Genomic DNA, 16,748 nt, shown 5'->3' on the forward strand with positions numbered 1-16,748 from the left:
AAACCCAGATCTCATCGCCAGTGATCATTGTGTTGAAGTTGGGATCGCTGTTCAGTCTCCAGAATGTCCTGTACGATCTCCAAACGGAGTTGCTTCTGCTCGATCGTCAGCAGCTTTGACACGAACTTCGCTGAGATTCTCCTTAAGGCCAAATCCTCAGTCACAATGGAATGAACGGATCCAATGCTGACGCCCGCCTCGTCTGCAAGTTCTCTGATCGTGATTCGATGATCCTGCATCAGCAGGGTCCTCATTTGGTCAATGACTATCTAATTTCGGGATGTTGAGGGCCTACCAGAACGTACTGCACTTTCCACTGATGTGCGACCATCTTTGAAGCGGTTGTACCACTCTTTTATCTGTGTGGTGCCCATTGCTTCGTACCCGAAGGCCTGTTGAATCTTGCGGATCATTTCCACTTGGGAATCGCCAAGCTTTACACAAAATTTGATGCAGTAGCGTTGTTCAAGTTTTTCCGCCATTTTGTCAAAAACTAAAATCCGACGGTGCACACTTACACTTCCTCACTCATCGGCGGTCTGTCGGAGACTGACAGCTTCTGCAAGCGGGAAAAAATTCACACATACAAATAAGGATCGCCTACATACGTGCACCAAACCACGCCTCCCTAGCTTAATTTTTTATGCATGAAAAATTAAGGTTGGATACATTTTGAACACACCTCGTATGTATATATATATATGTGTGTGTGTGTGTGTGTGTGTGTGTGTGTGTGTGTGTGTGTGTGTGTGTGTGTGTGTGTGTGTGTGTGTGTGTGTGTGTGTGTGTGTGTGTGTGTGTGTGTGTGTGTGTGTGTGTGTATATATATATATATATATATATATATATATATATATATATATATATATATATATAAATATATAAATATATATATATATATATATATATATATATATATATATATATATATATATATATATATATATATATATATATATATATATATATATATATATATATATATATATATAAATATATATATATATATATATATATATATATATATATATATATATATTGTCGCGAATTCGCACCCGCCAGCGTGCGAGCGGCCACGTAACTCGAATCGCGGCACGTCGCCCACCAGACGGACAATTCTGTCGTGACCCTCTCGGACTAACGCCAGGAACTAGTCACGGGTGGGCCTTTCGGCCTCACCACGATCGTGCCAATCGGCCCCCCACGTGGGATAGGGTTGTTCGCCAAATTTGACCTACCGAAGTACCCACACGGAGGGTAGACCGGGCGATCGCACCTCGCCGCAGGTCGACTCCGGACACGGGCCACTTTAAGCGACCCGTTCCATACTATCGGGATAACGAGCGGTGTTATCGTCAACCTCGACGGTTCCGATTAATTATCGGGCGTATTTAGCCCACTACCAACCCTATTACGTGAAGTAAGATGGAGATTCAAATAAAGAAAAGACGAAGCGAAACGGGAAAAACAGTTCAACATAAGGCACATTTATTCCGTGGCACACGGAAAGCACACATATACAATTACAACAATTATGCACCAAAAGCAGTTGCAACAAAAGAAACACAACAATGCAGAGATACTACCGACTACACGAGCACACGGCAACACTTACACAGTTTTACTTTACAGACGGCGCCGACAACACATATACTCAAAAGCAAAAGAAAAGGGCCACCCTCAAATACAAGGGGACAGACGGGGCCTGTGGGCGCGAGACCGGGTGGAGCCTACCCGTCTTGTGATGAGCCGCAAATGCGGCGGCGGTGCCCCGACTCCGCGCTCCTCCGCGGGTTTCGTTGGCACTGCTTGGAATGGGGTGGGAACGGGGCCCCCTTACCGCACTATCTCAGCGCGGGGGGGAAAAAGGGGGGAATTGTTGATGCTCTGGGGAAAGAGGATAGCTGGCTTGCTTGGGTCCCACGATGAGCGACTCCACTGCGACCTCGACTGCGCTCCTGGCTTCCCCTCTCTGCAGCTCCCCGACAGACTGACTCTCCTCCAGACCCGTCTTAACCGCTGCTGCCACACTCTCCCGCTGCCACACTTCTCCAACTCGCCCGAGCCCAAAACTCTGCCGCTGCCACACTTCTCCAACTCGCCCGAGCCCAAAAACTGACTGAATTCGCCCCGCGCTCGGCGCTTTATAGTACGGCAGGAGAACCCATATGCAAATTTCTGGATCAGAACGAGCTCGGGGGTGGAGCCACGCTCGCTCATTGGACGGAGAAAAAGGGGCGTGAATCTCCCCTGATCCTCGAATTTGCATATATCGATTCTACTCCGACACGCCTGGAGGCGGGGCCAAATCGCCCCGCGCTTGCTGATTGGACGGATCAGAAGTGGGCGTGTATCATTCCTGATCCGACTTCTCCTCGGAAAGGCCGCTTTTTGGACCCGCGGCTCGGCGCGCGTCCCGCACGAGGCCAGGACAGCCTGACGCTCGGCGTTCACAAGTGGTGTGGGAATGGCCGCAGAAGGAGAGGCGAAGGTGGTGGAGGGTCTAAAGTGGCGGTCCCTGGCCACGGTGACGCTTGGAATGGCGGTGATGCTATAGTTGCGGGATGGTGTGCTGTGAAGGTAAAGGTCGTGGCTGTTGGCGTTGTTGTTGGTGTGAAGCGGCGTTGCGGTTGGTGGTTGTTGTGTGATGGCGGTTGAGACGTGGTTGGTTCAAAATAAAGATAGAACAGAAAAACGGCTATCTTAAAGGGTCGCAGCCCGAATGAATCACATTTATTCCCTCTAAACAACGGGTTTGGGGCTAACTACACATGTACTTCCAGAGATACCTCACCTACGGGACCTGAATGGTGGTTTGCGAATTTCCTCAACCGCAACACTACCCCCTCCCCTTTTTACAGACTCGTCCCGAGTCGTCAAATTTTCGTGTGCCATCATGTGTAGTTCTCCCCTAGTACGTTTTACCTACGGATCCCTGAGTGCGACATTCATGGTATTCGTGTCCCCAAAATAAATAACCCGAGGGCTGAGTAACTAACTAAACAAACCCACTCACACGGACGACTTAAATAAAATTGCCGGCGCTAAGACATACATGCCGGGGGCGCACTCATATGTACAGTACATCTTAACCTTAACTTACAAATTTTACATTAAACCATGGCCCAGGATCAATGGACTCTGCAAAAAGAAAGCAGTTTGCAGGGAGCCAGGCTGCTCGCATGCAGTCTCTGGCTCAAGCAATGCAGGTGACGGAACGTGGCCGGCTGCTCACACGCAGTCCGAGGCCTCCCCTTTTGAACTGAACGCAGTGAACCACAACGGTGCATGGGCTGCACAAACGCAGTCTCTGTGCCAGCTCAAGTGTCACATGCAATGAACACAACGGATGGATGGATGGATGAATGGATGAATGGATGGACGCAAACACGGTGCACGAGCCGCCACTGCAGGCCCGTGTTGTAGCTGCCAACAGGGCAGTTCTTGCAGCTTGCAAACTGTTGCTTTCTGATCCTGGCACACATGGCAATGAACGGGGGGGGGGGGGGCAAAGCAAAATTGGTTTGTTAGTTTGCAAAAAAACCCTAACGGCCTGGTGAACAGGGGCAGTGGGCATGGCATGGCAAAGGCAGCAGGCAAACAAAGCCGGCAGACGAACTGGCCGGCACAGGCCTTGAAGAAAAACAGCCAGCCCGCAGATGAAGTGGGCCGGCACAGGCCTTGCAGCAACACAGCCAGCAGATGAAGCTGGCCAGCCTTTGCCGTTCAGTGGAGGGAGTGCGGTGGTGCTGGCCACTCAGAAGGCGGGCTCGGACCTACCCGACGGTCTCCCTCCCAACCTATCGCCTTTGCCTGTCACTGTCCATACCCACTCCCTTGATTTGTAAAACCCAATTTAGCCCCAACTTATTTTTTGGTTGTTTTATTTTTACTTCCCCACTATAATTCGTCCCCTAACCCCCTTTACTGTCCTTGTTCGGCTAACCTATCCTGTCACCTAGCTTACTCCCAACCCCTACGTTCCCTTCCCGGAGGGGAACAAGCGAGAGCTAGCGTCCTGTGTCGAGGCCCAACGAAGCCTCAAAATGGCCTCCCCAGACTTCAGCAATCTAACACAAAGTGGGTCCAGCGGCCCACAACGAGAGCGAGGGGATGGATGGTGCGGAGGGGTACACTTCCTAATCTACCCTAACCATTTTAATGTTAAACTACCCCGGGGCTTTCAACAAGTGCCTCTCGCTTAAACTATTGGTTCTAACAACCCAGATTCCCGTCGCCTGTGTTGGTGTCCTTACAATTTCGGGCCTCGCCCCCCAATTTTCTTCCCGTGCCCTCACACGGTCTCATGGCTGGGACGCGTGGCTCCCCTTGGCAGGCACGACCCTCTGCCGATTCTCCAGCTATGGCACCCCCGGGCACTACACTGCCTCCCAGCCTACCAGCTCCCTAAACACCGGGGAGTGTCCCCCATGGCACCTCTCCTGAAACGCACACGTGGCAGGCTGGCTTCCCGGGCCCCTTTCCGAGGGTCACCCGTGCCCACAACACTGCCCACGCGGCTACTGGCGCCCCGGGCCCCCGCACCAAGCGGGCGCACCCGTGCCCACTACGCTATCCCGGCCCCCCATGGGCCCTTGGCCTACTACGGCCGACTAGCCTGGTGCCCGGGGTACCCACTCAGCGATACTCACCTTTCGCAGCCACGCTCCCAGCCCGTCAACAGGGCTCCTGCACCCCTCCAAACGGGTTTCAAGCCTACACTCCCACCAACAGCAAAACGACCTCCATTTTTCAATTTAACTAACCCTCTAACTCACTCTACACTGACCCCGGGGCCCCTTGGGCGGGAGTCACTCCTCCCCCCAATCACTCATCGCACCATGCATTCCCCATTCGCTCCATACACACAGATCCGCTGGCCTCACTCACTCACCAAGCACATGTACTCACACAGATGCCAACCCTCCCGATTTCATCGGGAGGCTTCCGAAAATTCACCCAAACTCCCGCCCTTACAATCACTATCCTTATCCTCCCGAAATTTTGATATTTTTGCACTGTTCACTAATCAGAATGTACTAGTATGAGAATTGAATGAAAAGCATCGTCTGCTACGTATAGCATGTGGTAACTCCATAACGTTCGCTGCTACCAAATTGTACGTAAAAAATTGCAAATTCAAATGAGGAGCAGCGAAACATTGGGTCTGGATCTCGCTTATGCGATCATGCACTGAGATTTAGTGCATGCGGTATGTGTGCAATACAGTGCATGCGGTATGTATGCACAGTGTATATGCATGCGATACGCTCACTGCATGCAGCTGGGCCCCGTACCAGCCCGGCGGTCGCGACCACCGTGCGGTGTTTAACAGCCGCTAGAGTTCTACGAGTCGCGCTGCAGCTGTGGAACATCGACTTCGAAGTTACCGATGCTTCAAGCCCTCGATGTTGATTACGAAATGGCAGAAAAGAAGCTTACGAAGACCAAGAAATGGTCTCAGAAGTACAAGACCGAATACAGTCTCCAATACCCATGTATTTGAAAGTCTGAAAGAGGAATTCATCATGCGTATTGTACAGTATGCAGCGTTGATATTTCAGTTGAGCACGGAGGTCGCGATGATATTCGGAAGCACGTTGGAAGCAAACGACACACAGACATTGCAAAGGAGAGATCTTCGAGCACGAGTACCGGTACACTTCTGAATTATTTCACCAAACAAGGGACAAGCGAGGAAGAGGATGTTACCCGAGCGGAACTTCTCTTTAGTGAATTTATTGTGGAACATAACTTGCCCATATCAGTCTCAGATCATGCTGGACCTCTATTTCAAAAGATGTTTCCAGATTCAAAAGTTGCTTCAAAGTATGGATGTGCAAGAACAAAAACTTCAGCAATAATTGGTGAGTTGTCAAATGTTACTGCTTCATCTATTGCCGATATTGCTAGACTAGCTCCATTTAGCCTAGCTACAGACGGTAGCAATGACAGTTGTGAGGCCCAGCTATATCCTGTCCTGATTTCGTACTATGACAACAGTGCTGGGATTGTGAAGCAAGGTTTGCTAAGTTTGCCTGCGTGCAAACAAGATTCCACTGGAGAAAACATTTTCAAACTGCTTGATCATGAGTTCAGTGACAGGAAAATTCCGTGGGGAAATTGTGTTTCCTTTTGTGCTGATAATGCCTCTGTCATGGTGGGCAAGCACAAAGGAGTCGCTGCTTATATCCACAAACAAAATCCAGAGTGCTACATCATGGGATGCCCTTGCCATATGATGCACAATACGGCCAAGAAGGCGGCTCAGGCCTTACCCATTGAATTAGATGACTTTCTCATCGATATTTACTACTACTTGGACAAAAGTAGTAAACGCGTCAAAGGAGTGAAAGCACTGCAAGAACTCTGTGATGCCCCGACACACAAGATTCTGAAGCATGTCGCAACAAGGTGGCTGTCCCTTGGTCAGTGCCTAGACAGGCTGATTGAACAGTGGGAGCCACTTCGCCTCTTCTTAAAAGAAGAAGTACGAAGAAAAATGCAACCAACTGTAGCCAAGACTCTAACAACGAGCAAGAAGGACGGCACTGTATCTACTGCCAGTGCTGGCACTGCAGGATCAAGCACTAGTGGAGCAGCATTCACCACTACCACTGCAGTATCTGCTGCGAAGAAGACAGCAGGGACAGCACCAAAACCAATGCTGAGAGCAGGTAGCATCACCGGCCCTTCATCACGTTCATCTACAAAGCAGATCCCTTCAGAGTCGAGAAAGACTGTGATAGTCCCATCTACAGGCAAAGAAGGACCCAAGTTAAGTTCTGCTTTTGCCAAATCACTTGATAGAAGCTCAGCAAAACCTTCGAATCAGAGGTCTTCTTCCTTGGCTGCACCTACCTCAAGCTCTCTCCTCAAACGTAAAATTGGATCTGGTACTACGAGTCTGACCTCTTCTGCTGGCAGTAAACGCAAGTGTGATCGCCCTGCGGCTAAGTGTACTACGAGTTCTACAACTAAAAGCGCATCTTCCTCAAACACTGTGCAGGAATCTAGAGAAAAACGTGTCAACAGGATGTTCTTGTCTCCACAAACAAAACTCTATTGTTTCTTCCTTCGATATGCTAACAAGCTTTTTGAGAAGGGGAATCTTCTGCTCCAAAGAGACGAACCCTGTATTCATCTCCTGCACAGAGAATTGAATGGTCTTCTGAAAGATATCTTCGTACGGTTTTGAAACCATCGGTGTCATCGGTTGCTCTGGTAAATGTACCCTTCTCTGACAGAAATCATCAGAAGAATGATGAGGACCTCATGATTGGGAACGATGCCAAACTGTATATAAGGGAACAAAGGAGTCTCAAGAAATCCACCTTCACTCTGAGTGAGTCAGACATCCAAGGTTTCTTCAGTGCAGTTCGCTCATATTATGTGAAAGCCTGCAATTACATCTTCAAAACCTGGCCGCTAAGATGATGAATTAGCCAAGCATGCTCAGGTGCTGGATGTTAAGCTACACCAAGAAGTGGGGTTTGACTGTGTGGAGTTTTTCATCAAGAAATTCCCCTGTCTGTTCAGTGGCGGTGATAGTGACATAGACAGTCTTGAGAGTGAATTCGCTCACTACCACGCAGACGCCTCCATAGCTACAATTGCTACTGAGACAGTGAGAGTGGATGAGCAGTGGCATCGGATTTCACAGCTCACAGATCCCTGCACTGGTGCCAAGAAGTATCCTAATTTGAGCAAAGTGATGAAGGGAATCTTGGTCATTCCTCATTCGAACGCATCATGTGAGCGGGCACTCAGTCTTGTACGGAAGAATCATACTGAATTTCGTCCCAATTTGAGTGTCAAAACCCTGGAAGCTCTCTTAATTGAAAAACTAGCTCATAGCACCCCTTGCTACCAGAGAGAATACAGCAAAGACATAATCAGAAGGGCTAAAAGAGCCACACAGCTGTCACTCAGCAAAGCTGCCATGGAAAAAGCAAGCAGCAGTAGTACCAGCCAGTAAGGTAAGAAAAATAATGCTTCTTTTGTGCTTTTTGTTAATCTTTGATTGTCCCCTAACTTACTAATATTAACATACATGTAACATTAAAAAGTGCACAATTTTCCCCTTTTTTTGTTCAAAAAGTGGGAATTCTTAACATGTTAAATGCTCCAAAATAGGGCTCAGAGGGCACTAGAGAGCGTCTAGAACCCCAGAGCTTCCAGGGCCCTAAGGCGGGCCCTGGACCCCGCCGCAAGGGTCGAGCGCTCCGCGCTCGAGATGTGCGCTTAGCGCACATTATTTGGTGTCGGTTGCAAATCCTCCCTAATTCTGATTTCCAAAAGTTGGCATCTCTGTACTCACCTCACAACCCACAACTCTTCAACACACATACACAGCTGAACTCTGCCATCCTTCTAACTACCTCCCTTAACTAACTCGTGCTCCCATGTCGTCCCGTAAACTATAGCACGTTCCATTTAACACTACGTAGCTAAACTACGTCCCCTCTACACATCCAAAGTCTGTCACTGTCTTCTAAAAAAAAAAATCATTTTATTTCCCAACCGAAATCTCATCTAAATCCCTCTACCCATCTATTCCACGGGCCCCATGAGGACTTACCACTGCCCCATGGAGCCGGTCTAACTAAACTAACCCTTCCCCCTACCTAGTTTCATCCTGTGCCCAGCTAAGGGGGTCTTCCACCCCTTGCCCGGGAATCCTGTTCACCCGAAAGCGAGGCTTGCTTTTTTTTTTTTTTCACATGCGCAGCACCAGTGCGGCAACTCACAGCTCGCGCACTTTGCACCTGCCCGTGACGTCATGCAGCTGCACGTGTACCTCGTCCCTCCTTGGACGGTACCATCCGGCAGGGATTCACCCTCCTGCCGGATTCCAACCACACACGCAGCCATGACGTCACCCGGCGCATAAAAAAACAAGCCTCACGTCTCGAGGGGTTCCCCACGCGAACACATGTACTCTGCCCGTTGGAGCCGAACACACCCGCCCGCGTGGAGAACCCATCCGGTCAAATCCGTTATCCTGCCTAAACTTTGTCCGTCCGCGGGATCGGCAAATCCACCGCGTGCGTTTCCGGACCGGGACTTCACTCTCGCAAGCGAGCACGTGGGGGCCTCGTGCGTTCCACAGCACGGACCTCGCGCTCGCTGCTGGGTGAACCCGGCACGGTTCCCGAAACAGTTACAGCCGGTACCCGGCTTTTGTCCCTCTGTCGCCGTCGTCGTCTCCATTCGACACACGCACACCTGCGTGTCACGACGCTCATACACCACTCCATTACATTCACACCGGGAGACGCGGCTGCATGCTCACGCATGCCGACCGACATCTCCCTTACATACCGCTCTCTCACACACACGGTCTCCCTTGCACTCGGCCGTTCACTCACGCACCGTGCCTTACTCACACACCGTGCTTTGCACACGCGTGCCGTTTCTGGCGCACACGCGGCTCCACTCACACGTGGTGCTCCATTCATATTGGCCGTTTCACTCACACACAGCGCGCTGGGAAGCACGCCCTTCGGCACACTCACACGCGGTGCCTCATCCACACACGGCATGCTGGGGAGCACGCCCTTCGGCACACTTGCCACCACACCACTCACACACGGGGTCGCTTCCACACACGGGGACGCACTCACACCTTGCACCACACACACCGGGACAACCACACTGGGGATTCGTGTCCCCACAAGGGTCTCTGGGGCCTCTATACCCCCCAAGCTCGGCGTGCACCCGTTTGCAGCACTCCTCCCCTCGAACTCGCAAAGCACGACCGAACCCACCTGGTCGTGATTCGCCTCAAGGGGGCATACTCCCTCCCCTCGTTCCTGGAGGAGGCCATCCAGCTGCTCGCACCGGGTCTCTAACCAGTCCGCCAGCTCCCCCTCATGGTCCTCCATTACCTCCGTGTGTGTGTGTGTGCGTCTCTAACCCTGTCTTCATCGTGAAGTCTTCCCTCTATCGTTCCCATCTCCCGTGTCTCTGCCAACTCAGTCACCTCTTCCCTTGTTATCTCCCTTGTCTCAACTATTATTTCTTTCCTCCTTTCCGTCGTCACCTCGTCTCTTATCTCACTCGAACACGTCTCCGTCACCCCAATTAGTTTTTCCCTCTCGGTCACCGTCACGCTTCTCGCCCAATACGTCCCCCGAATTATTTTCTCCTTACCCGCCTCCACCGCGGGCCTGACAGCCGTTGCACCCCCTCCCAGCTCGTTCGCTCCCACACGTGGCGTCGCCATTTTAAGCTCCCTGGTTACTGCCTTCATGCCCGCCTGCAGGCTTCGGCCCATGTTCTGCGTCTCACCCCGCAGTTCTTTCATTTCTTCCTTCATTTTGAGTGCGTTTGTTTCCATATTCGTTTTCACTTCGTTCATTTGCTTGTTCATGCCTTTTATTTCGTTTGTGTTTGTATCCATTTTCGTTTTCACTTCGTTCATTTGCTTGTTCATGCCTTTTTATTTCGTTTTTCATTTCATTTGTGTTTGTATCCATCTTTTCTGTCATTGCCGTCAGCATGGCGCATAGCTGGGCCATGTCGGGTGCACTCAGCTGAGCCGATTCGGCAAGGATCGGGGGGTTTTGGCGGAGAGGGGGCGGGGAGGTGTCATACACCGCGGCCGCCGCCGCACCTATTTCGGGCTCTGGGTTCAGTTGGGCGAGTTCGTGTTCCTGCACGGGGATTTCATCCTGGACCGTGGATTCTACACATTCTAAATCCATTTCTAATACCCCCGGCTCCCGCTCGCCTTGAGACTCCATCTTATTTCTTGTAAGGGGGTAATTTGAATTGCTCATAATTTGGAGGCAATCGGGGGTCGCTCCTCTCACCCCTGGACCGATTCCCGTGAATTTAGCTGGAGATAGGAGAGCCCGTTTTCCCGCTCTCCGACACCAGTGCCGCGAGGAGGGGGATGGGTTTGTGTCCCATGACCTGACACCAGTGTCGCGAATTCGCGCCCGCCGGCGTGCGAGCGGCCACGTAACTCGAATCGCGGCACGTCGCCCACCGGACGGACAATTCTGTCGTGACCCTCTCGGACTAACGCCGGGAACTAGTCACGGGTGGGCCTTTTGGCCTCACCACGATCGTGCCAATCGGCCCCCCGTGTGGGATAGGGTTGTTCGCCAAATTCGACCTACCTAAGTACCCACACGGAGGGTAGACCGGGCGATCGCACCTCGCCGCAGGTCGACTCCGGACACGGGCCACTTTAAGCGACCCGTTCCGTACTATCGGGATAACCGAGCGGTGTTATCGTCAACCTCGACGGTTCCGATTAATTATCGGGCGTATTTAGCCCACTACCAACCCTTTACGTGAAGTAAGATGGAGATTCAATTAAAGAAAAGGCGAAGCGAAACGGGAAAAACAGTTCAACATAAGGCACATTTATTCCGCGGCACACGGAAAGCACACATATACAATTACAACAATTATGCACCAAAAGCAGTTGCAACAAAAGAAACACAACAATGCAGAGATACTACCGACTACGCGAGCACACGGCAACACTTACACAGTTTTACTTTACAGACGGCGCCGACAACACATATACTCAAAAGCAAAAGAAAAGGGCCACCCTCAAATACAAGGGGACAGACGGGGCCTGTGGGCGCGAGACCGGGTGGAGCCTACCCATCTTGTGATGAGCCGCAAATGCGGCGGCGGTGCCCCGACTCCGCGCTCCTCCGCGGGTTTCGTTGGCACTGCTTGGAATGGGGTGGGAACGGGGCCCCCTATCCGCACTATCTCAGCGTGGGGGGGGGGGAAGGGGGGAATTGTTGATGCTCTGGGGAAAGAGGATAGCTGGCTTGCTTGGGTCCTGCGACGAGCGACTCCACTGCGACCTCGACCGCGCTACCGGCTTCCCCTCTCTGCAGCTCCCCGACAGACTCCGAACCCCGACAGACTGACTCTCCTCCAGACCCGTCTTAACTGCTGCTGCCACACTCTGCCACTGCCACACTTCTCCAACTTGCCTTGACTCTTCTCCAACTCCCTTGACCGAAAAACTCTCCCGCTGCCACACGTCTCCAACTCGCCCGAGCCCAAAACTCTGCCGCTGCCACACTTCTCCAACTCCCCCAAGCCCAAAAACTGACTGAATTCGCCCCGCGCTCGGCGCTTTATAGTACGGCAGGAGAACCCATATGCAAATTTCTGGATCAGAACGAGCTTGGGGGTGGAGCCACGCTCGCCCATTGGATGGAGAAAAAGGGGTGTGAATCTCCCCTGATCCTCGAATTTGCATATATCGATTCTACTCCGACACGCCTGGAGGCGGGGCCAAATCGCCCCACGCTTGCTGATTGGACGGATCAGAAGTGGGCGTGTATCATTCCTGATCCGACTTCTCGGAAAGGCCGCTTTTTGCACCCGCGGCTCGGCGCGCGTCCCGCACGAGGCCAGGACAGCCTGACGCTCGGCGTTCACAAGTGGTGCGGGAATGGCCGCAGAAGGAAAGGCGAAGGTGGTGGAGGGTCTAAAGTGGCGGTCGCTTTCCACGGTGACGCTTGGAATGGCGGTGATGCGATGGTTGCGGGATGGTGTACTGTGAAGGTAAAGGTCGTGGCTGTTGGCGTTGTTGTTGTTGTGAAGCGGCGTTGCGGTTGGTGGTTGTTGTGTGATGGCGGTTGAGATGTGGTTGGTTCAAAATAAAGATAGAACAGAAAAACGGCTGTCTTAAAGGGTCGCAGCCCAAATGAATCACATTTATTCCCTCTAAACAACGGGTTTGGGGCTAACTACACATGTACTTACAGAGATACCTCACCTATGGGACCTGAATGGTGGTTTGCGAATTTCCTCAACCGCAACAATATATATATATATATATATATATATATATATATATATATATATATATATATATATATATATATGATAGTACAGTAAGCCTGGTGTTTGCGCAGTGGTTAGGGCAACGGCTTGGGATCCAAAAGGTCCTGAGTTCAAGCCCCATTGGTCCACTGAATTAATACACCAGGGGGTTGACTCAGCCTGTCATCCTTCCGAGGTCGGCGAAATGAGTACCAGTATACTGGGCCGGTGTATACCCTGGTTAAAATAGGTGTACCATATCCCTGTGTCGTAAGAGGCGACCAGGGTTGCGTCAGGAAGGGCATCCGGCGTAAAACATGTGCCAAATCACTATGCGGATCATACGGATGATCCGCTGTGGCGACCCCTATCGGGAGCAGCCGAAAGAAGAAGAAGAAGAAGAAGATATATATGATAGTACAGTATCTCAAAAAGTTGTGGACTAGTGATGACAAAACTCAGTGGATGAGTTGGTTAGGTGACACGAACAAGCCAATTAGATTTTGGTCCAGATCCAGCCCATAAGTGAGATGGAAAACGCAAACTGTTCAGCCTGGTGGAGGTACAGTATGCGCACTACCGAGTGCCATTCTCCTTTGTTCTGTTTTGCCAAGTGTCACTCGATGAGTGATTTTTCATTTGTTTGTTTTGTTTGTCTGTCCAGGCCAACACCTTATTTTGTTTAACCATTTTTGAGCTTTTGTCATCAAATTTTCAAGAAACCTTTATTATGACAATATGGGAGAACACTGAATAAAAAATTGTACTTTGTTTTTTTCACCTGTTTTCATCAAGTTTAGGTCGAGTATCGAGTGGGCGCTTTGCATTTTGGGATGCTTACAAGTTTTACTCGTTATCACTATTGTTTTTGAAGTATGTGTAATAGGGCTCCTTGTGGAGCTTGTACGCATTACATTGAAAGGATTTGGATATTAAAACACACCAGTGTGTGCTTTTGCATGAATGACAAGGACATTCTTTGATAATGGACAATTCAATACTGTTTCAACTGGCATTTGAACCTGGGATCCCAGCATCGTGAGCTGTGTTTAGATGGGAATGTTAAACAAATCGAACCAGATTATTATTATTTAATTTCGTATTGGGAGTTTTTTTTTCTCCAAACAAGTGAAATCCTTCAATACAGCACGTATGGTGAAGCAAATGAGTACACTAATGTTAAAATATGCAATTTATGCTTTTTCAGTTGAAAAACAATTAAAAAGCATACTTGATATTTGAAATGTAAAAATCTTGTTATTATTGTGATAAGCACCTTTATATATATATATATATATATATATATATATATATATATATATATATATATATATATATATATATATATATATATATATATATATATATATATATATATATATATATATATATATATATATATATATATATATATATATATAAGAGAAGGAATGAAATCGTTTGATACAGCGTGACAGGGGCCGCAAAATAATGATAGCATAAGAAGAACTTGGCTTTCAGCATTCTGCGATCGGCGCAAAATGTGATGGTGGGTGGAAATGACGTCTTTCGGCGCGAAATGCCATGGTGGGCGGAAATGACGTCTTTCGTTCGTTCGTACATGAGGGGCGCGTTTCTTCGTTTTTTTTCCGTCAAGCAATAAATTAAATGGTTTTCACATATATAACACATTAGTTTCACAAATTTCCATTGAAATACTCGGATATTTCCGTCAATTGTCGCCATTTCCGTCGAGGTTACGCACTGCATCTACCGGACGGCCGTCATTGGCTGTCTTGAGGCACGTGGGGGGGACGAGGGACACCGGAGACGTGGGAGACGTGGTAGACGCCGGCGGGGACATTTCAAACTCGGTGCAATTGTATACAGCGCACGCACTGTAAAAATTCCCATCCCTAAGCGAATTAAGAATCAGCAACCAAGTGTGGACTGACATCACCCATATGCCTGACCAGGGCAAAACAGGCAGATTACCTATCCTCTGAAGGTGATTAATGAGCTAGCTGGGTTTCACTAACCACAAGATTGTGTCCTGTTTGTTTCCAAATACTACTGATCCAAATGCTTCTGCCTTCAAGTGAGTTGCATGCCCACATCTCAAATGTCACTCTGTGGTCCTTCCACAACACCACAAGGAACTCAGACACAGAACAAGACTATTTGGCCCATTATGCATGTACTTCGACATCCGCACCCCATAAATTCAATCAATATATTCATAATCTATGATACTAACAAAATCTTTATCAATTACCACTGTACAATTATGTATTTCCGATACACTCTATCAGCATTTCAGAATAATAGTATCTACTGAATTCATGAAAACTTTATTATGGATATTCGTGGTGATAATTCGAGGACATTTTGGCAATAAGAAATGAAAACGTACATAACAATGTATGTTGTTAGTAGTAGACTGCAGTCAGTCATCAGTACCCAGTTTCAGTTTGTAGTTTATTAAACAGTTTAGTTATAGTCACATTATCTAAACTTTTTGTTTGTCTTCCTGTTGTCCTCAGAGTATGCAGCAGCCAGAGGTGTGGTAACAAGGCTGACCACAGTGATACCCTCTGCTCGTCATAAAGAAATCCTTCAACCAGGTACTGCTTTGACATGTTCATGGAGTAATGAGTATGCCACATGTAACATGTCCACCATAGAGGGTTTAAGAAGGATAAGAGTCTAGTAAAATAACTATATATGCACCTGCTTCAGTATACTTTTAACTAATATAACTACAGTTCCCACTAAAAATTGAACAGGTTGTTCTGTTTGGTATTCCCCTCCCCCCCCCCCTCAGAAAATAGCTCAACAAACTGGGATTCGAGCTTTAAATTCTCTCCACTGTGTTGATTTATAGTCCCCTAAAGTTTTTGTATGGCTGGCAAGGTAGCATAGAGGTAGTATGAACACTCGACTGAGTTGTCGAGCCTGGGTTTGAATCTCGACCAAGCTATAAACTATCATCCCGATGTTTCACAGGCAGAGTGATTCGTCAATGTGTGTGCCATCCTTCAAATGGATGTTAAACCAGACATCCCATCTGCCAGCATTAATTGGTGGATGTTAAAGATCCCAAGGTATCCTCCACAAAATGTAGGTGAGTTCTCGTTGGCATCCTAAACAAATTACAAATTCCTATCTTGACTACCACTCGGAAGAGAACAGCAAACTACTCCGTGTAATCCTTGTAGTGAAGTTGCTGTGGCCGAACTGAGTCTGCCTTCATGCATCGTACCAGAATTAGATTAGAATGTGTTTCTCTACAAGAGTGAGGCTCAGAGAAGAGCAAAGTTAAATTGAGAGTGGGGTAGCAGGGCAACAATTGGGGGTTGGGAGGAGAGAACATGAGAGAGTCAAAAAGAAAGAGAAAGAGCACAATGAAAGTGATAAGTGGTTTGGGTTAGGAAGGGTTAATGGGGGTAATAAAGATCATGGTGCTCTGCCTTATTGAAGCCCTGGAAGGAAGAGTGGAAAAGAACGGCCTCTGGAAGGTGGTAGCATATACGGGAGAAGCGAGGAACAAAGGACATTGATGTTTGTAATGCCCTTGGCCTGCCTGCGATTTATGTACAAGCTCCTTGATATGTCCGATGCTGTGTTCACACAGATAATCCATATCACCTAACTTTGCAAAAATTTTGATCTGTACTAAGGTGTTGGCATGAACATGAAATTATTTAATCAGTCAGGCACGAGGTAGAGAAGTAATTATAATCGTGGTAACGCTAAAATAATGAACTAGAGCAAAGTTGATGGCACGCCATCTCAATTCCCCACGCTTCCCACCTAAAGCATGGTTGAAAAATGGCAAAAAGTTCCACCAGGAATGACCCAATATCAAATTTTGAGTTAAATTTTTTTTATCCCGTTTTGACCCCTATGACACCAAGTCCAAAACCCCTTAAGGTATGAACCGGGTGTCAAATCTAAAA

At 48.7% G+C, this 16,748-nt stretch overlaps 1 protein-coding gene across 3 annotated transcripts in view; it reads left to right on the forward strand.

The window, feature by feature from the left end:
* Positions 1-16,748, forward strand: part of LOC147022143 (fibronectin-like) — a 332,507-nt gene that overhangs the window by 230,071 nt on the left and 85,688 nt on the right. For all 3 annotated transcript variants that reach the window (XR_015061076.1, XM_085892763.1, XM_085892764.1), the window contains one exon: positions 15,333-15,413. Coding sequence is in view for 2 of the 3 variants with exons in the window: in XM_085892763.1 (XP_085748889.1) it covers positions 15,333-15,413 (81 nt within the window). In the remaining variant the exon portion in view is untranslated. The remainder of the gene's footprint in view (positions 1-15,332; positions 15,414-16,748) is intronic.

The sequence above is a fragment of the Eptatretus burgeri genome, chromosome 8 (genome assembly GCF_056783735.1).
Source record: "Eptatretus burgeri isolate ZD-2024b chromosome 8, Ebu_testis_v1, whole genome shotgun sequence".
Lineage (NCBI taxonomy): Eukaryota > Metazoa > Chordata > Myxini > Myxiniformes > Myxinidae > Eptatretus > Eptatretus burgeri.